This window comes from Amblyomma mixtum, chromosome 8 (assembly GCF_055824585.1).
Source record: "Amblyomma mixtum isolate Tamu chromosome 8, ASM5582458v1, whole genome shotgun sequence".
NCBI classification, from domain to species: Eukaryota; Metazoa; Arthropoda; class Arachnida; order Ixodida; family Ixodidae; genus Amblyomma; species Amblyomma mixtum.
The window spans coordinates 137,307,213-137,331,261 of NC_143019.1; the positions used below are offsets into that span (position 1 = coordinate 137,307,213).

A 24,049-nucleotide genomic window follows, 5' to 3' on the forward strand; every position below is an offset into this window, starting at 1 on the left:
AAAAACTTTGTTAAAATAAAGATTTGGGGGGCAGGTGTCGGCTTTCAATTGCGTAAATGCAGTACTGATCACAGTGCCAAGTTCAGGGTGTGCCTATTATGCGCAGAAATAACAAAATTCGATTTTTCACGACTAAACTGCAGGTGTGGCAGTAGTGCGCCTATTATGCGAGTAAATACGGTAAATGACTACCAATGTGCTGCACAAGCATGCAGATGATGGAGGTTTATTAGGGAGGGTGGGCAAGAGAGATGAAGATGGATCGTCCTTTGAGCCACATCGATAAAAGCTGCACTGGCAGCAGAGCAGAAAGACCTTTGATATCACACCCTAAACCCTATTCGGATGAACAACTTTGAGGACATTGTCATGAGTGTGCTGACTAGGCCCATGCTTTAACGGCAGGAAGAGCCTGATGTATGAGGCCATGATGCAAATCTGCATCATCATCATCATCAGCCTGACTACACCCACTGCAGGGCAAAGGCCTCTCCCATGTGTCTCCAATTAACCCTGTCCTTTGCCAGTTGTGGCCACCGTATCCCCGCAAATTTCTTAATCTCATCCGCCCACCTAACTTTCTGCCGCTCTCTGCTACACTTGCCTTCTCTTGGAATCCACTCCGTTACCCTTAAGGACCAGCGGTTATCCTGCCTTCGCATTACATGCCCTGCCCAAGCCCACTTCTTCCTCTTGATCTCAACTAGGATGTTATTAACCCGCGTTTGTTCTCTCACCCACTCCGCCCGCAACTTTTTCCTCCGATGCGAGCTTTCGATATTCATATCGGCATCAGCATCACCAGCTCCTGTTTTTCTTTTTTTTTTGTGCCTGGCAAAGGCCCGCGATATGTGGTAGCGTGTTAGTTCATCGTAGTTGTCGCTGAGCAAACAATCCCGATATGCGACCTTGTAAACCCGGAGATAAAAAGGCACCACCAACAACACAGGGTGAGCTCACGGGCTAGTTGGTTATTCATAATAATTTTTCAACAGCGCATGCTACACAAGGACACAAGACGAGGAAACACACACACGAGCGCTGAACTGCAACTTTATTTGAGAAAAGGCGCCAAGTTGCAGTTCAGCGCTCGTGTGTGTGTTTCCTCGTCTTGTGTCCTTGTATAGCATGCGCTGTTGAAAAATTATTACCAACAACACCACAGGGTGTTGCTGCATTGCTGATGAGAGCGTTGTGTCCAGCCCTCGTGTGTCCGACCCACCTTGCGCGAGTAGAGGGCCACGCCGGAGCCCTCGCGGCCCATGTCGAAGAGGCCGGGCTTCCCCTCGGGTACGTACAGCAGGCAGCGGATGGAGAGGGGCACGTCCGTGCAGAAGTGCACCGTGAAGCAGGGCACGTCAAACGCCCCCGACAGGTACCGGTAGAACTCATCGTGCTGCGCCTGCGTCACGTCCCGGGGCTCCAGAAGCCACAGCGCCTGCCAAGGGGAAAGAAGGTCCACACAGTCATGGCACAGGTTCTGCCTTTTCCACAAGATGTGGCGCCCTCTGGGGAGCGCACAAAGAATCGTTAGCTACACGGGAAACTTGTTGAAAGAAGAGGCATATTTATTTATTTATTTATTTGAAATACCTTACAGGCCTAGTATTGAAGAAGCGTAGCTTGTTGGGCCAGTTGGTGCATGGTAAGTGGAAAACCAGCGGAAAGGACGAGTTCACAAGGAGGAGAAGTGCACAGGACAGCACTGGAAACGCAACTGAGATATTCTTTACTTGGTGGATCGCCAACATCAGGACAGGGTGCACATGCGCGAGGGCAACCACAAACGCTATGAAAACAACAAACATGAAATGTAAGCGATCGAAGATTGCATGTGACAACCTATGTTCTATGTTCCATGCAATCTTCGCTCGCTTAATCAATTTTGTGTTTGTAGCTTTGTTAACGTTTGTGGTTGCTCTCGTGCATGTGCACTCTGTTCTGATGTTGGCGATCCACCAAATAAAGAATTTTCAGTAGTGCTTCAGCGTTGTCCAGTGTACTTCTCCCCCTTGTGAACGCGTCCTTTCCGCTGGTTTTCTACTTACCTTACAGGCCCATTGGGCATTGTGTAAGGGGGGCGAAAAAAATATAATACAGTGCCTTAATAACCAAAGGAAACAAAAGGGGAACATACGATCACGAGAAAAAAAAGATAAATCAATACAGTGCATTAATAGCCAAAAAGGGAAACATACAATCATGATAAACAATATATCAACAAATTAGCAGAGAAGAAGAAACGACGCAGAAATAACAGGAAAAGAAAAAAAAACAATACACAACACAAAATAAAGCACAAAAATAAAGGATAATGTGCTCACCGAAAGTGGGAACAATGAGTAAAATAGTGGGATTAAGGCAAACACAGAAACATGGCAGGCAAACATAAGTAAGAAAACGTCCAAATGGCACGAGAGTAGCAGCAAAGTAAAGAACAAAAAATCTGATATAAAAAAAGGGCTCAATGATAGGGCTAAAAAACCAGTGCTAAATGGTGGTTTCAGTGAAATGTGTGATGAGTTGAGAATGGAAAGATTCTAGATTAGATGCGGAAGCGATGTTGTCTGGCAGATCAGTCCATAATCTGATGGCTCGTGGTAGTGCAGATGAATTAATATATATAATCTTTTCGACGTGCGGGACGAGGCATAGAGGTGAAATGAAGTAGTTCTACTGAAGTGAACATATTTGTGAAATAGTGTTAGGAGAGCGATGTCACGGTGCGTGCTGAATGATAGTAGAGGAAGATCGGTTTTAATCTGAGTGACGCTTGAACGGTAGTTATAGTTTCGTGAAATGAATCGCACTGCCCTGTTTTGGATAGATTCTGCCACAGATAGATGAATGCCACAGGTGTGATCTGGTTTCACGAGGAATCAATTACACATGCAAAGTGGCCAGTGTGTGCTTCCAGCACTGGCGGCTGCCACCTGAGCCTGTCTCCAACACGAACGGTGCACGTGTGGTAGAAGCTGGCGGTTTGTTTTCAACCGGCGCAGCGTGGAAGAGAGCAGCAGAGCAGGGGCACACCCAGAATAGCCATGTGAAGAAAGCCAGCTCAAAGGCTCAAAGCAATGCCTTCATGCAACAGCCACAGCCCATGCTTGGCTCTCTGTCCCTTTTGAGAAGCCACAACACCAGGAAATTTCATGATAAGCACTACACTTAAACAACGCCAGCTGCCAACCATTCCACAACATGCGATAGGATAGGTTGGTTTGGTTGGTTTATGGGGTTTAACGTCCCAAAGTGACTGAGGCTATGAGGGACGCCGTAGTGAAGGGCTCTGGAAATTTCCACCACCTGGGGTTCCTTAACGTGCACTGACATTGCACAGCACACGGGCCGCTAGAATTTCGTCTTCATCGAAATTCAGCCGCTGCGGCCGGGATCGAACCCGCGTCTTTCGGGTCAGCAGCCGAGCGCCAGCGCCATAACCACTGGGCCACCGCGGTGGGGCATGCGATAGGATAGGGTTTGATGTCACTGCATTTTGCACAGCTTTTAGCACTGCAGAAACATGCCATTTTAACTGAGGTCCGCAGTTGCCAACAAGGGAGAGAGCATATATATGAATGAAACTTGGCAGGCAGGAGAGAAAAAAAATATCCGGAAAAAAAAATCTACCTATTCTACAGAGGCTCCTGCGCATTTACTTGCAAACCTTGCCATTTGATACCCAAAAGGTAAATTTCTTATGCACTAGATGCTCATCCCTAATTCTCTGTCCTGGTTGAGTCCCACTGTGCCGGAATGTTGGAACGCGAGAGGAAACATCGGTCTACAGCCGCAGTGTCCGGACAGTAGAAGTTGTCAGGGTATCCACACCACAGGACTGGATGGCAAGGCCGTATTGGCAGCTTTCTTTGTTCCTCCAGGACATCAAATAAGTGGCAGTAAACTGCAGGTCTTTGCCACCTGACATACGTCACGACAAAGAAAAGTGGAAATGTGGCAGCTGGGAGCTCCACCATGAAAACGCTGCTGCCACTTCATCTTACCTCAAGCTGGGTTTTTCGCTGCTGCTTCGATACTGCCCAAAATCTGGTGGCAGTCCACAGTTATATTACTGCTACATGTATCTACGCAATTCTGGCTACTTCACAAGCTGAAGCAACTGCTGTGCAGAGATCTGAGCCAGAAGAGAGACCAAAGATTGGCGACCATTCCAGAAGGAGACAGCAGCATGTCTTGAGGGCAGGAACAAATGCTCGGCTATGTGTGCAAGCTCCCAAGGAGCGTACTGCCCCAGGTTACCAACTTCTGATTAAGGGGGGAGGTGGCGATCAGATCACAAAAATCACGAAAAAAGTCAATTTCAGAAAAGTACACTTTTTGGCATCTCCAACACTGTTTCTATGTTGTACTGAAATGTTTAACCCAAAAATAAACTTTAAGCGCTCCAGATAAACATATTTGTCAGCATCTACACATAGACAGTGAGTGCTAGCTTGGAACTTTCAGGCTTGTTTTTGCAAAAGTTTGTTCTGAGCTTAATACCTTCCTCATGGAAAGCGTAGCACAGCAATGGGTGCATGGATTTTTATCCCATTTGTTTTGTTGCAATCACTGAAATGTGGTCTGCATCTAGACAGTCTCAAAATTACCATTTAGGCTCACTTGTTTTTATTACATGGTATAATTAGAGCACGATACATTCTAGAAATAAAAGAAGGTGCATATTGTGTCCTTAAAAAAAAAAAAAAAGCTGAGAAACTTTTAAAAAAATTAACAGAGTCTTGATTTACACCACACTTCTTAGTAAATATTAACAGCATTTACAGACCTGTAGCCTGTTTTGTTTTTGTTTTTTTGTCATGCTAGGCTTTCCGCAAGCAAGCAACATTGGGACAACATATAACAATGATAAAAGGGAACCTACTGGAGGAGTCATTGTGAAACTTTACACCTGATTGTTTGATGCTTTTTAAGCCAGTCGGCCAAATTTCATCGGTCTAAGTCAAAAAATAGAACAGTTGCCGTTGATCCCCTCATCCTCCCTTAAGAGAAATGCTGCATGCAATCCAGGCAAATAACACAGAGTTCAACAAGTTCTTTCAAATGTTATTATGTTTGAGGCTAAGCCCATATACCTCATGTTTATTGCTTTCCACGTGTGCCATGAACACTGGAAAAAATAATTTTAAATATATATCTTCGGTATGCTGTCTTTTATGTATTCCACGCACAATGTAAGAGTGTTGGTCAAATGTTTAGGGAAATCCTCAAAAGTGGAGTAGATTTGTAATAGGGGAGTAATTACTCATTGACATCCACCCGAGCGCAGCCATACGGCTACAGAGGAAAGCTGTACAGCTTTCTCAGAAACTTCGTAGTTAAAGAAAAATTCGTCCTGGTCCGGGGTTTGAACCCGGGACCACTGCTTGACCAGAGCAGTTGCTCTACCAACTGAGCTAACCGGGATGGCAAGCTTATGTCTATGGCTATGTATACCTTTCCTCTGTAGCCGTATGGCTGCGCTCGGGTGGATGCCAATGAGTAATTACTCCCTTATTACAAATCTACTCCACCTTGGGGGATTCCCCTAAACATTTGACCAGCACTGTTCCCACTTCGAGTTATTGATCAATTCGCTCTCGCCCTACCATAAGCTTGCAGTCCTGGTTAGCTCAGTTGGTAGAGAGACTGCTCCGGTGTAGCGGTGGTCCTGGGTTGGAACCCCGGACCAGGACGAATTTTTATTTAACTGCGAAGTTTCTGAGAAAGCTGCATAGCTTTCCTTTGTAGCCGTTTGGCTGCGCTCGGGTGGATTTCAATGAGTAACTACTGCCTCATTAATGTAAGAGTACATGTCCAGATCTCCAGCAAGCAGCTATAAGATGTAAACGTAAAGTTGAGCTGAGCATTAGCATGTGCTGCCAGTTTCCACACTGAGCTTCTTCACGCAGCAGCTGTCCCTGCCAAAAAAAAGATCCCTGCCCCAGCTGTGCTGGTCCTGCCATGCCATGGACAGGCTTTTTTTTTTCTTTGAATACCGTATTTATTCAAATCTAGGCAGACAGCTTCTTTAAGAACACAAGGTATGGAACTCTTAGGTCGCCTTACATTCAAGGATTTTGTTGTCGTATTCATAAAACACAATGACAACACGTGAAAACGAAAAAAAAAATGCATACAGGTGGCACTCCCACAAAACACCAACAGAAGACAGCACCATAACCATTACTACTAGGGGTCTGACTTATCAGTCTAGACCGATAGAAACCGATATATGTAAGCCAAATTAAGTTTGTCCTATTCGGTTTCAATCCAAAAACATGCGTGACATGCAAGTTATCCATGACATGCAAGTTATACCCAGCTGGCTGTTGAGTATGAGCTCACTCAGTCGAAGTTGAAAGTTAAGTAGGGAAGTCAGGGACGCAATGCGTCGTGGTGTAAGCAGTGCAGTTATGCAATTTTTGGCACTGCCCCGCTAGCTTACATGCCTCTGCAGACTGGCAATCCCCACCTCCTTGCTGGTGGTTAAGTAGGTTAATAAACTCCACGTAGGACTCCGATAACAAAATGTGCATGGGCATCACTAAACAGTACGTTCTGGTTACCATGGTGACTGAGCTGCCGTTCCATCGCTGTCATCAACACGCAGAACAAGTGATGCCCCGTCGTCTCGCTCAAACCAATGTGACAACCCGACGAAAACATGCCAGCTAGTGTCTGCCAGCCGTCTCATTTACTGGCATTACTTCTTTAATGATCATAGCAATTCCTTGTGCAAGCTACAGCTACAAGTGCCACCATTTATACGTTAATTACAGGTAAACAAAGTCTTCATGTTGACAAAAATGCCAGGAGAGACTCTCAGTTACTTTTCACCACGCAGGATTGCCAAGTGAAAACACCAAAAAAAGTCAGTAATTCATTCGCAGGAAAAAAAATTCACTGAAAAAAAAAACATAGAAAGTTGCATTTCGAAACGAACTTCAAAAATGGTCCGCCGAGTTTTCAAGTTTTTAAAAGATAAAAACCGAAAACTCCAACACCTCTCATCATCATCATCCTCATCAGTCTGACTACGCCCATTGCAGGGCAAAGGCCTCTCCCATGCTTCCTAAGTTAACCCTGTCCTTCGCCAGTTGTGGCCACCCTATCCCCGCAAACTTCTCAATCTCATCCGCCCACCCAACTTTCTGCCGTCTCTTGGAATCCACTCCGTTGAGGACCATCGGTTATCTTGCCTTCGCATTGCATGGCCTGCCCAACCCCACTTCTTCCTCTTGGTTTTGTTGCCAAAGCTGGCAACAGAGCAAGGCATTGCATGGGGCCAGGGACACACGCAAACTAATCCCAAAGAGGCCACCTGGGACGACATTCCGGAAGACTTGGTTGCACGCTCCATTGCAAAAGTGCAGCATTTCCAATGCACTTGATGGCACAGAAGATTGCACAGCGCACAAGGAGGACAGTGATAAGGAGGTCAACAATGACAAGTGAGCGGAAGCAGATTTTTGGCAATGAATGCCATTTGCGTGCTATCCCTGCTATAGTTCTCAATTGTTTTTGTTTTTCTGGCTGTCGCACATTCGAGGGAAGTTTCTTTTGTTTTATATCGCCTTCAACTTTCGGCTGTTGACTTAGAATCGCCGCCGGCCTAATCATCATCAACTATGCCCACTGCACAGTAAAAGGTCTCTCCCATGTTTCTCCAATTAACTCTGCCCTAGATTCAAGTAAATATGGTAAATTTAAGGAGCTGATGCTAGCCAGTCTGCTCATTTTTTGTTTTTTAACCCTTATGCACTCCAAAAGCTAAGACTGCATTCACATCCTGCCGCAGCTCTGCAACCTTGTCACTGTCCTGGATTTAAGAATTTCAACACAAAGGAGAGGGACAGAGAACAGCTGAGTGGCACCAGAGTTGTGTGTTATAACGACCCTGCATTTGTGCTAAAACTTACAAATTATAGAAACATGTACCAACTATCCAAAACCAATGAACTATAGTCGGATACAACTTAAGCCTGCAGCGAAGATGCACCCAAACTGAGCCTCCGTGCACAGAATTCTTCCACGATGAAAAAGTAGTCCGCTGCTTAATTAATCATTTCTTGTTACTTAAACAAGCAGCTTATCACAAGAAAAAAATTATGAGCTGTACAATTTTAATACATGGATTGTTTGATGTAGTCAAACATTAAAGAGCTGATTTCGTTTATTGTTGCGATTGGGCAGCGGAGTAATACAGGACGCCACGGACCACGGCCCAGTGTTAGCAGCTGCTGTTTTTTTAAGTTGTATCTTACTATAGTATTACCAACATGGTAATCCTTCATCCCTCAAGGGAAAAGTATGCAACAGCTGTATCCTACCGGTACTCACCAATGGGGCAGAAACGTGGAGGCTAACAAAGAGGGTTCAGCTTAAGCTAAGGACAACGCAGCGAGCTATGGAAAGAAAAATGATAGGTGTAACGTTAGGAGATCGGAAGCAGGCAGAGTGGGTGAGGGAACAAACGCGTGTTCATGACGTCCTAGGTGAAATCACGAGGAAGAAGTGGGCTTGGGCAGGGCATGCAATGCGAAGGCAAGATAACCGCTGGTCCTTAAGGGCAACGGAGTGGATTCCAAGAGAAGGCAAGCGTAGCAGGGGGCGGCAGAAAGTTAGGTGGGCGGATGAGGTTAAGAAGTTTGAGGGAATACGGTGGCCGCAACTGGCGAAGGGCAGGGTTAATTGGGGAGACATGGGGGGAGAGGCCTTTGCCCTGCAGTGGGCGTAGTCAGGCTGATGATGATGATGTGTCTCAAGTGGTGCGACAAACGACCCCATCAATGCAGACGTATTGTGCCAGCCCTTACCTGCAGTGTGTTGGCCCGCTGCCCGTTGAGGTAGATGGGGCTGCCCACGAAGTTGCTGTACTTCTCGATCACCTTGCGCACAAAGTCGGCGTCCGCAAAGTCCGCACAGTCCGGCTTGAGGGTGAGCACAATCTTGGTCCCCTCCTGCACTCCCTCGGCCTCGGAGAGCTCGTACTGGCCCGACCCGTCCGAGCTCCAGCGCACGGCCTTGGCGCCCGCGCGTCGCGACTGCGTGAACACCTCCACCCGGTCGGCCACCATGAAGGCCGAGTAGAAGCCGACGCCAAACTGGCCAATGATGGAGCCGGCTGCTCCGTCGTTGGCGGCCAGCTTCTGGAGGAACTCCTTCGAGCCCGACCGGGCTATGGTGCCCAGGCTCTCCACCACCTGCAGCACCCAGTAAGAGAGAACGGTCAGTCTGCCAGAAACAGGGAAATATATAGTACATATACTCGTATATACCGGGTGTTTCAGTGAACACTTTCAAAAATTTTCAGAAATAGGCTTTTTGGAGTAAAAATATGGCTTTTGCAGCATAGTATTACCAGTGCTGGCGGACACAAGAAAACCGGTGAATTGTCTAAGGTAGTAAGTTGGTTAACTAATTTTTAATAATTAACTTTTTAACTAGTGGAGTTAGGTGCCTAGTTATAATTAGAGATTTGTAGCTGGTCGTTAGTAATAGCCAAATCAGTTTTTAGAATATTGAAAACATAGTTACCCTCACCGCTGTGGCTCGACAAAGTTTGGCTGCATCGTGCGAAAATACATGCGCTTTTGAAAGCTTGCAGGAAAAGCAACCTCTCCAGCGCACGTAACTAGTCGAAAAAGCCAAATTTTGTACAGCCACAGCGCCAAAGCTATTAACGGTTTTGAAATTATAAAAACTGATGTAGGCATTCCGAACCATCGGCTACAGATCTCTAATTACAACCAGGCGCCTAACTCTAACAGTTAAAAAGTTAATTAGAAATTATAGTTAACCAGCTTACTAGTTAAGAAGATTCACTGGTTTTCTGGTGTGCGCCAGGCTTGGCAATGCCATGCCGCAAAAGCCATAATTTTACCCTAAAAAGCCTATATGTGAAAATATTTGAAAGTGTTCACTGAAACACTACTCAATTAAGTGGACAACACGTGAGCGCATATCAAATCTATTTTGTGCTTCGGCCACTGTCTGTTTCCATACACTTTACTTGCTGCTGTTATTTTTCCCTCCCACTTTTTTTTCCCCTTTTTTTTTCTTCTTCGTCTGTGCTCCCCGCAATCGCAGACGTGGGTGGTGGGCGATGACATTTACCCTCCCTGTTCCGTTTGTGTATTTTGTTTTCTTTTTCTTTTTTTTTTCTTTTCCTTGAGCCGTTTTTCCCTCCCGCATCATCTGCTTGTTTTGGTTCATGTGTTGAACACCTGTACAGATGGAGCATCCTTAAGATGAGAAGCAAGAACCATGTAACTTCAGTCTTGAAAAAGGACAGGCTCGGTCCGAAACGTCGACCCCCAATAAATGTTTACCTAAATGAGCGTTTCTTAATTTCACGCGCGTGCACACGCGCACGCACACTTGTCCTATGTCGTTCTTCAGCTGTGTGTGCTTTTTCGGCGCTACTGTTTTTCCTTTCCTGAGTGCAATGAACCATCATCTAGCCCAAATAGAAGTTCTTCTAAACCAGAAGTCTCTGCATGTGCATGACCCCTTCAGTTCTTCCCCTCTGTGCATACGTAAGCTGTGTTTAGAGAACTTGTTTTTAAAAATGGACAAAACATTTTCTCCACAACAGAATTGAATGCCGTAATGAAAGGATGACGAAAGTCTCGCGTTCAACACACACACCAGTCATGCAAGGGTAAATGCTAGGCATGTGCAAATATTAAATCGAATACCAAAGCATTCGATATTCAATTGGATGCGAATGTTTGCTACTCGAAATTTCGAAGTATTTGTCTGGAGCGAATAAGTTTTCTGGAGCTCTTGCTGTGTGGGGTTTCGGTACAGCCTTTCGCTGGATAGAAGCAGCAGTCGTTCCTCACTAATCAGTGATTTCTGAACATGCTACTCCGCAGAAGTCAAAACAACGCAGGTTTTCACCAGGAAAGGCGAAAGTATGTTTGAGGATACTCGGGTACTGTGGCAAAGAGCGAAATATGCATGGCTTAGTTATTTGTAGGCTAGGTAGAGGACAAAAGGGCAAGCATAAGTGTGCTATACTTGCGCACTACCAATGTGCAAGTAAAAGTGCAATACAAAACAAAACATGAAAAAGCCATAAAGAAGCGATAAACAGTGCGCAATTAAAAAAAAGTGAAGAAGTGCCCGTTTCACACCATCTTATCCACATTTCTTTATGTAGGTCATCCTGCATTTCTCAAGTGTGTTCATATTTATAAAATGTTTTCCTGAAAGTGGACTGCGAGTTGCTGCATTGTTGGCCACAGGCGAAGCTGCCTGGCCAGAGATTTCCGAGGCAGAGCAAAGTGTACAGCAAGAATTGCACGCACAATGAGAGCAGGACAAACAGCCAAAGCCATGAAGTCATAACATTCCTGGAGCGATGAATGGCTATATTACACGACACATCAAGATCCAGAGCCATCGCCAAGTGCCACACAGACAGGAGGAAACCTGAGTGCCGCTGAGATGCGAGAATGTGAACCATCGCTCTTTTTACAATGTGCCCAGTTGGACTGCGTGAAGCCATGATGTCCAGCAACTTTGGAACCGCATGCAAAGCACAAGTATTACGGGCAAATCTGCACTTTTTTCAAATGGTAAGTGCCATGTCATAACAAGACAACAGCTTAAAGGTGCACTGAAGAGGAGTCTGAACTCGTCTTTTTGCCGTGGGAACTCGATCTACACGTTCCGAGCATTCTCAGAAACTTCGATCTATTGACCTGTGCGGCCAATTTCCCTAATTAAATCAAGTTAACGTCCCAAACGCTTTTTTTTTTTAATTACCCACATACGGTGGGAGGAGTCGACCAATGCATGGAGTGCCTTTCAGGCAGTTGCGTGGCGACATTGCTTTCGCTTTCATTTTGTTTCTTTTAGATTTCAGTGAATAAACAGGTCTAGTCACAGACTACATCGCTGCAAATTAGGCCCGCACAAATAAAATACGCGTGGACTCTTTGCTTTCCCCGATCACTACGTATCACTCCGCCGATGGCAGAGCGGCAAGCCGCCGCGAGACTGAGTGGAAGGTTGGTCGGCTCCTCCCACCGCTTTCGGGGAATTAAAAAAAGGCAGGAGCCCGACGTTAATCAGATTTAAATCAGGGAAATCGGCCGCACAGGGCAATATTTCGAAGTTTCCAAGAACGCTCGGAACATGTAGATTGAGTTCCAGCAGTAAAAATACGAGTTCAGGTTGGGCGGTCTACGATATTAATGATATATGCTTGCAACAGTATGCTGGCGCCATCTCTGATGAACCCCATTAACAAAATGACATTGTAATTGGTAGGAAAAGTGATTTAATTTTTGTTTGTCCACATCCTGAAGATGGCACAGTGCTAACCTCCAACCACTGCACGGGAATGTAGATGGGGCAAATAAGGAACTTGGCGATTTTCTGAGCAATGCAGTCGTCTTTTCGTAAAGAAGGATACTGGTATTGTTTGCAAAGGGTAATTTACCACTTTAGCTTGACTTACTTGTGTCCATTAATATCTCTCTTCAGTGTACTTCTAATGGAGACAGCAGCAAGCCAAACCTCAGTCAACCTTTGTCCAAACCTCGGTTATAAAAAAGAAGATTCAGTTTAGGACAAACCCTGCCGAGCTGAGTTCCCTAATAGGCTAAATTTTTTCAGGGCCTTGGTTTTGCTGCTTGCAAACTTGGTTAACAAGAAGCCTAACTCACTGAAGACCGGTTAGAATGAAGTCTTGCTGTGCTACATGAATTACCATTACCCTACCAAATGTACTTGTGCGTGCAGAGATTGTTCAAGCCTGGGCTTGCAACTGTGAGTTCAGGGCGGCTTTACACGTGACACGTGCCTGAGCACCATTTGTTCAGCTGCGCCACTATAACAGGTTTACCGGAACATCGTTAGCAGTCTTCGACAAAGTAGGAAGACATTCTCTCGCATGTAGAAAGTGCACTTCTCAGAAAAGGCTGAAACCCACAACAACAGCTGGATGGTAGCCTGCACATGTTGTGCAAGATATCTGAAAATATTTCTCCTTTAACACGGTTCCCAAATGTTTTCTTGTAAATACGCCTTCAATTTTGGTTGCATCATTCCCTGTTTGGTAATTCGTACCTACATGCTCCAGTAAAACCTGACAACTGGTTCACTAATGCCGAGTTGAATTTCTGATGTGCTGAACTTACATGCGAAGCCCCATCAGTTTTTTTTTTTTTATAAAAAGAGCCTACCGCAACAGCGTAAGAATTATTGCGTGAAATTTAAATATCAGCTCACATTGTACAGCAGCTGCATGAAACACTGTATTCTTCACCCTATTCACACTAAACAACAACTAGGCAATGTGGGGTTTAACGTAAGGATCCGGCACCTGAAGGCAGTGGGTGTTTCCCTGCACAACCCTGCTACATATACTGCCTCGACACGGGAACCATCCCATCGCTCACTACTGGACTTCATAAAATCAGCTAACCTATCCCCATTACTTTAATCATTACTGCATCCTTCATCACACTTTCGCCCACCGATGCCCTTGTTTAACCATAAGGAATGCTGTAGTGGAGGGCTCTGGGTTAATTTAACAAGCACTGATGTCACGCAGTACACAGGTATTTTTGTATTTCACTTACATCGAAATATGGCCACCGCAGCCGAGATTGAGCTTGGGACATTGGGATCAGCAGCAACCACTCTTATGACACAAAACAACATACACACATTGCAAACACGAAGAAAAATTCAAAGATTGAAACTTCTTTTCCTACTCAAAAATAAACTCTCCATGAGCCCTGATTTATTTCTTGAACCGGTCACAACGCAACTAACACGACGTCATCACATGGAATCACAACACCGTACATCGCCAGAATCAATGCTTTTAAATACTCATTTTTTCCTCACACAACAACTCAATGGAATGAACTCCCGCCTGAAGTTTTAAACAGCATTGATGCCATCAACAAAATTTATTATTGTTAATTGCTGAGTTGTTTTCCCTTGTTCTTTACTATGTTCTATTACTCATATGTCAGTTTTCTGCTATGTAATTTGCTGCGCTTCTTTTTAAGTATTTTTGCTCCTCCTGCTTGGACCCATCTTAGGGTCTGCAGTATTCTATAAAATAAATAAATAAATGAACGCCAACACCACCTGAGCCACCACAATGGTCCCCTGTTCATACAGGCAGTTCCCGAATGATGGTTGTTCACGCAGTGAAAGAACCACAGAAAGCTGCCTACAGTGCTTTGGGAGACACTTTTTCACAAACTCTACTTCAACTTTCCAGCACTTCGAGAAAACCTTCTACGAGCCCCGGTACGATCATCCTGTCGTTATTTAACTCCCTAAGCATACAGCGTTTGCACGGCTCCACCAATTCTTTCAATAAATCCTTCCTTCCCAGTGCGATAGAAAGCTGGAATAACCTCCCCGAACACACTGTCATTGAGGCTAATTCTTCCAGATTCAGACAGCTCCTAACAGACCATCTCAACGACAAATAATTTTCCTGCACCTTATGCCAGCTTCCAAGCCCTGCAAACTGACCAGCCTGATCTACTTCTAAAGTTGTAATCTGATTTTGTTTATATTTCTGCCACACTCTGTCATGACTTGATTATTTGAATTGGTTACCCTTGTCTTCTTTTTTTTTGTCTTGTTCTACCATTTTGTTCTATACTTTATTCTATATTTATATATATTTTTTTCCTATTATTCTATTCTATATTTGTCTGTATTTCTATATTCCTTGTATATTTATATCCATCTATGACTGCTGAACACCCCTGTACCACCTCCCACCCTTATGCAATGTCCCTAACGGGACCTTTAAGGGTTAATAAATTATGATGATGATGATAAGACCTCCCCTCAAGGCACAAGGAGCTCACACGCACCTCCTCGCGGGTCATGCCGACCCCCGTGTCCTGGATGGTAAAGGTGTTGGCCAGCTTGTCCGTGCCAATGTGGATCTCCAGGGGAGCCTCGGCCGACCCCGCGGACATCGCCTCGGCCTCGGTCAGCCGCAGGTAGCGCAGCTTCTCCAGTGCGTCGCTCGCATTGGACACCAGTTCGCGCACAAACACCTCTTTCTCCGAGTACAGGGAGCGGGCCACTATGTCCAGCAGCATGCGCGTCTCCGCCTGAAACTCACGGGTCTCACTCGGCCCACTGCCACGCTCCGCATTCTGAAAGGTTTCAAAGGAGGCACAGAGGTGAATGCCTGCGTGTCGGCCAACAGGTCGTTATGCTCTGCAGAAATAACCACTCTCACAAAGTTTGGATTTTATGTTGTTCTCTAGGGTTTTATGGCATGTAAGTGACTGAGGCTGTCAGGTAACAAACCCAATGGGCACTGAACGTCCCTTGGAAATCCTGAAGACATCCTGAACGTCCCCAGGACGTCCAGGTTAGGTTCAGTGCTCATTGGGACACAGGGTTAGAAAAACTTGAATGTTGTGCTAATGTTCTACTAGTTTTTAAAATTGTAGTTTGTCACATTCCTTTCCTTAAAGAACCTAACGACTCCTGACAACTCTACAACTTTTTTCTCTCAAGATTGAGTCTGGGTGAAAGGAATGTATTTGTTGTAATATACATCATCATCAATGAACTGCTAAATGGGATGTTTCTAGGCTAGTGGATGCAATTCCATTTAGGTAAGCCAGCTTCAATGGTGTGTCCTGTTTGCCTCTCTACATCAATGGTCCATCATTCAAGCTGGCCTGCCCAAAGTGCAATGCTTTCTTTCTTACTTTCTCGAGCACCGAGCATAAAAACAAAATACGGCTTATTGTGACCAGACAGCTCATAAAGGGGCTTCTCTTGTTTCACGAATACAAAGCTACGTGCAATGCGAAGGCAGCTTACAATCACTTCAATTCTTGGTATTTACATGACTTCCCTATGTCCAGGCTTATCTCTACCAGGTGCAGCTTGTTACAGATTACATTAGCCCACTTGTTCTGTCACCTGTTTGCCATTTGGCAGCAAACTCATACCCATCCTATAATGCAACTTCGACAGGGGACGACATGGATGAACATTACAGGATATATGGTTTAGTCAAACACACTTCCAGGCTAGCTGGTTCATTTCAAAGAAAATAAAAGTGTGGAAAAGGGCAGGAAGAAAAATAATTTAAAGAGAGACAGCATTTCTATGTGTCCCTTTTGTACAGTTTTACTTTCTCAAGTATGATGGTGCAGTACCCAGAGTTTAACATTCCAGTGTTGAATCTAGGCTATGAGGGATGTCATAGTGGAAGGCTCCACATAAACTTTGCTTATCTGCAGTTCTTTAATGCGTCATATGACATCGCACAGCACGTGGTGATTTTGCAATTTGCCCCCATCTAAATGCAGCCACTGCAGCTTGGATTCAATCTCGCATCCTTAAGCATGAAACGGCACCAAGGACTGAATGACGTAACAAGTGTGTCGTGATGTCACACAAGTCAGACATCCCCAGTCAATACCAACTGATGACCACACGACGGCAAACACACATCCTCACACAAATCCTTTTGCTTGAATAACAGCCCATTGCCACGTTGTAGAAAGAACACTTCAGTATAGTTTAGTCTGACACTTTAAGAACAGATATGCAATTTTAGGCTTCAATCTTCTGACAGTTAATTATCCAGACGTCCTGACAGTTGTACCAACGATTATCTCATAAACCACACAATAAAGCCCTAAAAATTGAGAGAATTGCGAACTTAGAAAAACTTGAGCGCTTCCTTCCTGAGGATTGAAAAAGGTCGTCATTCGCACAAACTTTGGCACAAATGATGCAGTGTTAGGAAAGACATTTACAGGCTTGTGATTAATGAAGTGTCCACACAGTATTCTGTACAGTGCATTGATTTACATGCATTAAAGTAAAGCTGTAGGTTGAAGAAATGAGCACACAAAAACAGCAGTTAGGCTCCTGCATAAGGAAATGCCTCATCAAGCAACTGAGCCCTAGGAAACATTTGTAGGGAGCCAGGAAAGCTATGCCCTCTAGCTAGCACAGCCAACTTTTTAATCCAGCTGTATTACGCGAAAGCGTACACAGCTCGTTCGCTCGAAAAGTCGTCGGCATCCTAGTTTTTCCTTGACTTAGCGATTTTCTCTGTACGCGTTTCACTGCAGAGCATCGAACGCACTGCTCCGAGGACCCCTTGCCTTGATGATGGTGTGCAGGTCTTCCTTGGACTCCGGCTGCGTGGAGTACGGTCGCGCAGCGCACACGGCGCTTCGCCTGCCCATCGGCCGAGCCAAGGGGCGCCGCAGCAGAGGCGCGCTGCCGAGCATCCGCCGTGCCGGCCGGGCTCCGACGGGCCAGCGTCCGGCCGCCGCTTGAAGCGCACGCGAACACAGCACGCGGCCGGCCATCCCAGCGGGTCTACGACGACCGAAAGAACTCTAATCGCCGGCAGAAACCACTCGCCACCGCTGGTTGCGGGTGCCGGCAGCGAGCAGCGCAGTGCGTCGAGCACGTGGTAATGAAATAGCTACAAGGTAGAAGCCACATAGAGAGACGTCTAGTGCGCTCGAGCGGGTTGCTCCGAAGTGTGTTGTGCGTCAGGGACACCTAACGCCTATGGATTTGCGATATGTTTCTTCGTTTTTTCTTTCTTAACCTTGACATAGCAACGTTAGTGTCTGTATGTGGTACACTCTATTTTATTTACGAACCATGGCTGCGACGTGTTACTATATCTCAACTTTGGATGGCGCATCGAGCGACAGTGAAGCCTAGGGTGCCTCGATGCGCGCGCGCTCGCGCGCGCATCTCGCGCGCGCATCGAGGCACCCTAGTGAAGCCACTGAAGCCCCGACACCGTCGATCCTTCCAACATAACACCACTGTGCTCGCACTGCTGCGAGAACCATGGTGGCGATAACTGGGCTCTCTCACACCTCTTGCGTTATACTTGCGTTGTGTAATCGCAGCACCTCGATGGAGCTGCCCTATAGCGTAGGTGCTGAGTTGAGCGACTGCTAGTGAAGATAGCTCGTAAATTATATCGGTGCATCTGTAATGAAACTTGCAAGCTTCCCTTTATGTACACGTGTGGATCATGCGTATCCACATATTGTCACGTTGTAGTGGCGGCAGTCCAGTGGTCAGGAAGACACCAGAAATACTTGCAAACGAAGCTCTTTATTTGGGCTGACTTGCGCCCTCAAAATAACTGAATCTCTCGGCGGCGGCGTAAGCAATAAGCGAGCTCGTCAGTCGTCGAACTACGAATGCCCGCTGCTCGCGGCATCGTTCAATTTAAAGCCGGCAAGGAAACTTCGAGATAACAGGTCGAGATCATCTAGAGTAATCTAGAAACACGTAGATGCAGCTGTTCATGGCTGTGAACAATCGAGATAAGTCCGGTCGCTTCTCGCGTCACGAACAAAAATGATAACAGCCCTTTCCTGCAGCCTTGAGCGTGAACGAACAAACAATACAATGATACGTGGCATTACCCCCCTTCCAAAGAAGCATCGTCTCGATGCTTTAAAATGAAAATAAACACGGGAAATGAAACTTCGAGTGCTTTAGCGTTCATAATATGGCTTCAGGCGTACGACATGTACGACTTCCGGGCGTGGGCGGCGTCGCTGAGATGCTGTCGTGGCGTCGGGGATGACTTCATAGTCGAGGTCACCGATCCGACGGAGAACCCTGTACGGGCCAAAGTAGCGTCGCAGCAACTTTTCGCTCAATCCACGCCGGCGAACTGGCGTCCATATCCAAACCCGATCACCTGGCTTGTAATGCGTGTCTCGTCGGCGCAGATTGTAGCGTCGGGCGTCGGTGTGCTGCTGGTCTTGAATGCGAAGCCGCGCAATTAAGTCTTCGGGCTTCCTCGGCGCGATGAAGGTAGGCGGCGACGTCGAGGTTGTCTTCGTCAGAAACGTGCGGGAGCATTGCGTCGAGTGTTGTCGTGGGCTTCCTGCCGTATACCAGCTGGAATGGGGTAAACCTGGTTGTCTCCTGGACGGCAGTATTATAAGCGAAGATCACGTAGGGCAGAATGGAGTCCCACGTCTTGTGTTCGGCGTCGATGTACATGGAGAGCATGTCTGCGATGGTCTTGTTCAGACGCTCTGTGAGTCCGTTGGTTTGTGGATGATAGGCAGTGGTCCTCCGATGGCTTGTCTGGCTGTAGTTTAAAATGGCTTGCGTGAGCTCCGCTGTAAACGCCGTTCCTCTGTCTGTGATGAGCACTTCCGGGGCGCCGTGTCTCAGGAGAATTTGTTCGACAAAAAATTTTGCGACTTCTGTTGCGGTACCACTAGGCAACGCTCTTGCTTCGGCGTAGCGGGTCATGTAGTCGGTGGCCACGATGATCCACTTGTTTCCTGATGAAGAGGTCGGAAAGGGGCCGATGAGGTCCATCCCTATTTGCTGAAAGGGCTTAGTTGGCGGTGGTATGGGGTTCAGGAGTCCGGCTGGTCTAGTCGGAGGCGTTTTGCGTCGCTGACACTCACGGCACGTTTTCACGTAATGGGAAACGTCGGTAGCTAGCCGTGGCCAATAGTACTTCTCCTGGATGCGGTGCAACGTGCGAGCAATCCCGAGATGTCCTGCAGTCGGCTCATCATGACATGCCTGCATAATTTCTTGCCTGAGATTTTTGGGCACGACAAGAAGATGCACTGTCCTGTTCGGCGCAAAGTTCTTCTTCAGGAGGACATTATTGTGAAGGACGAAGGACGACAGTTGCCGCTTGAACCCTCGGGGAGGCGATGCGGTCTTGCCTTTCAGATAATCAACTAGGCTTTGCAAGTCAGGATCCGAGTGCTGCTGCTGCGCGAAACTGCTGGCGCTCACCGGTCCTAAGAAGGCGTCGTCGTCTTCCTCTTCGGGTGCTGCGTCGACAGGAGCTCGTGACAAGCAGTCTGCATCGGAATGCTTGCGGCCAGATTTGTAGACTACAGTTATGTCGAATTCTTGAAGACGCAGGCTCCAACGAGCAAGGCGGCCGGAGGGATCTTTCAAATTGGCCAGCCAGCACAGAGCATGGTGATCACTCACAACCTTGAATGGTCGTCCGTATAGGTAGGGGCGAAATTTGGACGTGACCCAAATAATGGCGAGGCATTCTTTCTCTGTCGTCGAATAGTTGGCTTCGGCTCTCGACAGTGAACGGCTAGCATACGCGATAACTTTCTCCTGTCTGCCATTTTTCTGAACGAGGACCGCTCCTAAGCCCACGCTGCTTGCATCGGTATGAACTTCGGTTTCGGCGTTTTCATCAAAGTGCCCGAGCACAGGAGGGGACTGTAAGCGGCGCTTCAGCTCGTTGAAAGCTTCCTCTTGTGGCCTTTCCCATTTAAAAGGCACGTCAGCCTTGGTAAGTTGAGTCAAAGGTTCAGCGATGCGCGAAAAGTTCTTGACGAATCGTCGGTAATAAGCGCACAATCCAAGAAATCTGCGTATAGCCTTCTTGTCATTAGGCTGTGGAAAACTCTGCGATCGCAGCCGTCTTCTGAGGGTCTGGGCGAACTCCATCCTTGCTTACGACGTGACCAAGGAACAGCAGCTCCTCGTAGGCGAAGTGGCACTTCTCTGGTTTCAGTGTCAGGCCTGAAGACTTGATCGTTTCCAGCACTATCCGAAGCCTTCTGAGGTGGTCTTCAAAGCTTGAGGAGAAGACAACAACGTCATCTAAGTAGACTAGGCAAATCTGCCACTTCAAGCCTGCGAGCACCATATCCATTACTCGCTGGAACGTCGCTGGGGCAGAGCAGGCCGAATGGCATCACCTTGAACTCGAAGAGTCCGTCTGGCGTGATGAACGCAGTCTTCTCGCGATCTCTTTCGTCAACTTCAATTTGCCAGTAGCCGCTCTTCAGGTCCATCGATGAGAAGTACTTAGCGTTGCACAGCCGGTCCAGTGTATCGTCGATGCGGGGGAGGGGGTAGACATCCTTCTTCGTAATGTTGTTGAGGCGGCGGTAATCGACGCAAAAGCGAAGGGTGCCGTCTTTCTTTTTCACTAGGACGACCGGTGCTGCCCAGGGGCTCCTCGATGGCTGTATGACGTCGTCACGAAGCATTTCCTCAACTTGCTTGCGGATAGCTTGGCGTTCTAGCGGCGATACGCGGTAGGGGCTCTGTCGCAGTGGTCGCGCGTGTTCGTCTGTGACAATGCGGTGCTTGGCAAGCCGGGTTCGTCGCACATTCGATGCTGATGAGAAGCAATCGGTGTACCTTTGAAGACTGCGTATTTGGTCTTGTCTGCTCCGGGGTAATGCCGGGTTGATGTCGAACGTGGGGTGATGGCCTTGGTCAGATAGTTCTGCTGTTTGGTCGGGTAGGGCAAATACGTCTCTGATGTCTGCCAGCTCGTCGAGGAAAGCGATCGTCGTACCTTTGTTTAGATGCCGGTATTCTTCGGTGAAGTTGGTTAGTAACACCTGGGCTTGGCCATTTCGGATTTCGGCGACTCCCCTCGCGACGCCCAATCCTCGATCCAGGAGTAACTGGGTGTTCCCCTCGATAACGCCTTCGGCATTTTCGATGTCTCCAGTACCTATGCCAACGAGAACACTTAATCGGGGTGGCACGCTCAATGCTTCATCGAGGACGTTTAAGGCAACGTGATGAGTCGCGCTCGTCGCAACAGGTATGGCTTTTTCCGTGGAAAGCTTGATCGACTTAGATCGAAGGTCGATGATCGCCCGATGTTCGTTCAGGAAGTCCATTCCCAAAATCACGTCTCTCGAGCATTGCTGTAGGATCAGGAAGGTTGTCGCATAGGTTCTCCCATTTACAGTAACTCTCGCGGTGCAGCGTCCTGACGGCGTAATCAGGTTGCCACCTGCGGTGCGGATCAGCGGGCCATCCCAGGTTGTTGTTACCTTCCTGAGTCGGACAGCGAGTGGGCCACTCATGACAGAGTAGTCAGCTCCCGTGTCCACCAAGGCAGTAACCGCGTGACCGTCGACCGTAACTTCAAGGTCACTTGTACGCGTTCTCGTATTGTACGTTGTCTTCGGTGTCCGATCACGGCTTCGTCGAGTAGTGAGGCTGCGGTGGGCGTACTGCGACGTTACTTCACTGGGCAGCGGTAAAAGCTTCAATTCTGGCCGCGTCGTCGTCGTCGGTCTCGTCGTCGTGGCATGGTCTTGAGTACTCGTCGATGGAGGATCTTTGTCATTGCGCTTAGAAGCAACCTCACCTCCAGAGGCTGCTTTATTTAGTTTAACCTTCGGGGGCTGGGGGAGCGTCCACGCACGGCGTAACCTCGGCTAGGAGAAACAAAGCGCGGGGACGATGGCGACGGGGAACGTGATAGGCGGCTCGGCGATGAGTATTCTTACGACGCAAAAACTCTTCGATTTCGGCTGGTCGCTGGCCGGGTCGGGGTCGTGGAGCGTCGTAAGAGAACCCTCGGATGCCCAGTCTTCTGTATGGGCAGTGCCGGAGGACGTGACCGGCTTCGCCACAATGGAAGCATAGTGGGCGGCGCTGGTCGGGAGTTCTCCACTCGTCGCATTTCCTCGGCTGCGCGCGTCGCTCGTAGGACGGGCGGGTTGGGGCGAGTGGGCGGCGGTCCAACGCAGCTGGCTGTGGGCAATAGGGGCTTGGGTCCCGTCGTCGAGGTGCAGGACGGCGCACAGCTGCGACGTAAGTCATGGCTGGGGGCTGCAGAGGCTGCGTGGGTGTCGGCGTCACACCCAAGGCCTGTTGAACTTCGTCCCGGATTACGTCAGTAAGTGGTGAAACCTGCGGCTGCGTTCCATTTGGCAGCAATCGTCGGAGCTCTTCTCGTACTACTTGGCGTATAACCTCCCGCAGGTTATCGTTGTTAGCGGCGTCCAGGCAGTTTGCTGAAAAAACGCGCTGCTGGCGCTCATATTGGCGGGCTCGGGCGTCAAGTGTTTTTTCCATCGTGGAGGCCTCTTCTATGAATTCCGCCACGGTTTTCGGTGGGTTCCGTACGAGGCCGGCAAAGAGTTGTTCTTTAACTCCTCGCATAAGCAGCTTGACCTTTTCTTCTTCCTTCATGTTCGAGTCGGCACGCCGGAAGAGACGCTTCATCTCCTCAGTGTACACTGCAACGGTCTCGTTTGGGTGTTGTATGCGAGACTGTAGCAGCTGCTGGGCTCTCTCCTTTCTCACGACGTCTGTGAAAGTCTTTAGAAGCTGCTCTTTGAAGGTTGCCCAATTCGCGAGGCTGGCTTCCTCATTCTCAAACCAGACTCTTGCCGGTCCCTCCAGGGCAAAGAAGACGTACCTAAATTTCATGGCATCGTCCCAGTTGTTAAAGACAGCCACTCGGTCGAACTGCTCCAGCCATTCTTCGGGGTCGGCGCCAGGCGAAGCGTCGAAGGTTGGTGGCACCCGGGGCTGCTGCAGAATGATTGGAGTCGTCGTCTGGGGCAAGCTCATGGTGGACGTTGCTGCTGGCTTTCGCTTCCGGGTAGGGTCCGGCAGATTCCCGAACTCTGGTGCGTCCTCTTGCAGGCGTCGGCTAGCGCGGTGGACTGGACTCAGGTCCTGCGGTTGATGACTCAGAGGGCTGGCGTCACGGCTTGTAGGGGGTGTCCGGAACATGAAAGGCTACCCAGCACCTCCACCAGATGTCACGTTGTAGTGACGGCAGTCCAGTGGTCAGGAAGACACCAGAAATACTTGCAAACGAAGCTCTTTATTTGGGCTGACTTGCGCCCTCAAAATAACTGAATCACTCGGCGGCGGCGTAAGCAATAAGCGTGCTCGTCAGTCGTCGAACTACGAATGCCCGCTGCTCGCGGCATCGTTCAATTTAAAGCCGGCAAGGAAACTTCGAGATAACAGGTCGAGATCATCTAGAGTAATCTAGAAACACGTAGATGCAGCTGTTCATGGCTGTGAACAATCGAGATAAGTCCGGTCGCTTCTCGCGTCACGAACAAAAATGATAACAGCCCTTTCCTGCAGCCTTGAGCGTGAACGAACAAACAATACAATGATCCGTGGCAATATCATGCATACGTTCTGTTCCGCCCTCCCATGGGGTAACAAATTTATTCATTATCATCATCAGAACAAAAGTCATGTGACATGTCATGTGACCTGGGAAGGCGCTGTCAGCAAATAC

At 47.8% G+C, this 24,049-nt stretch overlaps 1 protein-coding gene and 1 non-coding gene across 3 annotated transcripts in view; both read right to left on the bottom strand.

Moving 5' to 3' along the window:
- Positions 1-17,480, bottom strand: part of LOC149334585 (heat shock protein 75 kDa, mitochondrial-like) — a 42,654-nt gene extending 25,174 nt beyond the window's left edge. For both annotated transcript variants that reach the window (XM_089555204.1, XM_089555203.1), the window contains exons 1-4: positions 17,142-17,480; positions 14,868-15,158; positions 8,820-9,206; positions 1,223-1,438 (exon numbers count right to left, since the gene is read on the bottom strand). In XM_089555204.1, the coding sequence (XP_089411330.1) occupies positions 1,223-1,438; positions 8,820-9,206; positions 14,868-15,158; positions 17,142-17,351 (1,104 nt within the window). In that variant the 5' untranslated portion in view covers positions 17,352-17,480. The remainder of the gene's footprint in view (positions 1-1,222; positions 1,439-8,819; positions 9,207-14,867; positions 15,159-17,141) is intronic.
- TRNAT-GGU (transfer RNA threonine (anticodon GGU)) lies at positions 5,354-5,427 on the bottom strand. Its single transcript has one exon. It is a non-coding gene; the product is annotated as a tRNA-Thr (tRNA).
- Positions 17,481-24,049: the final 6,569 nt, after the last annotated feature.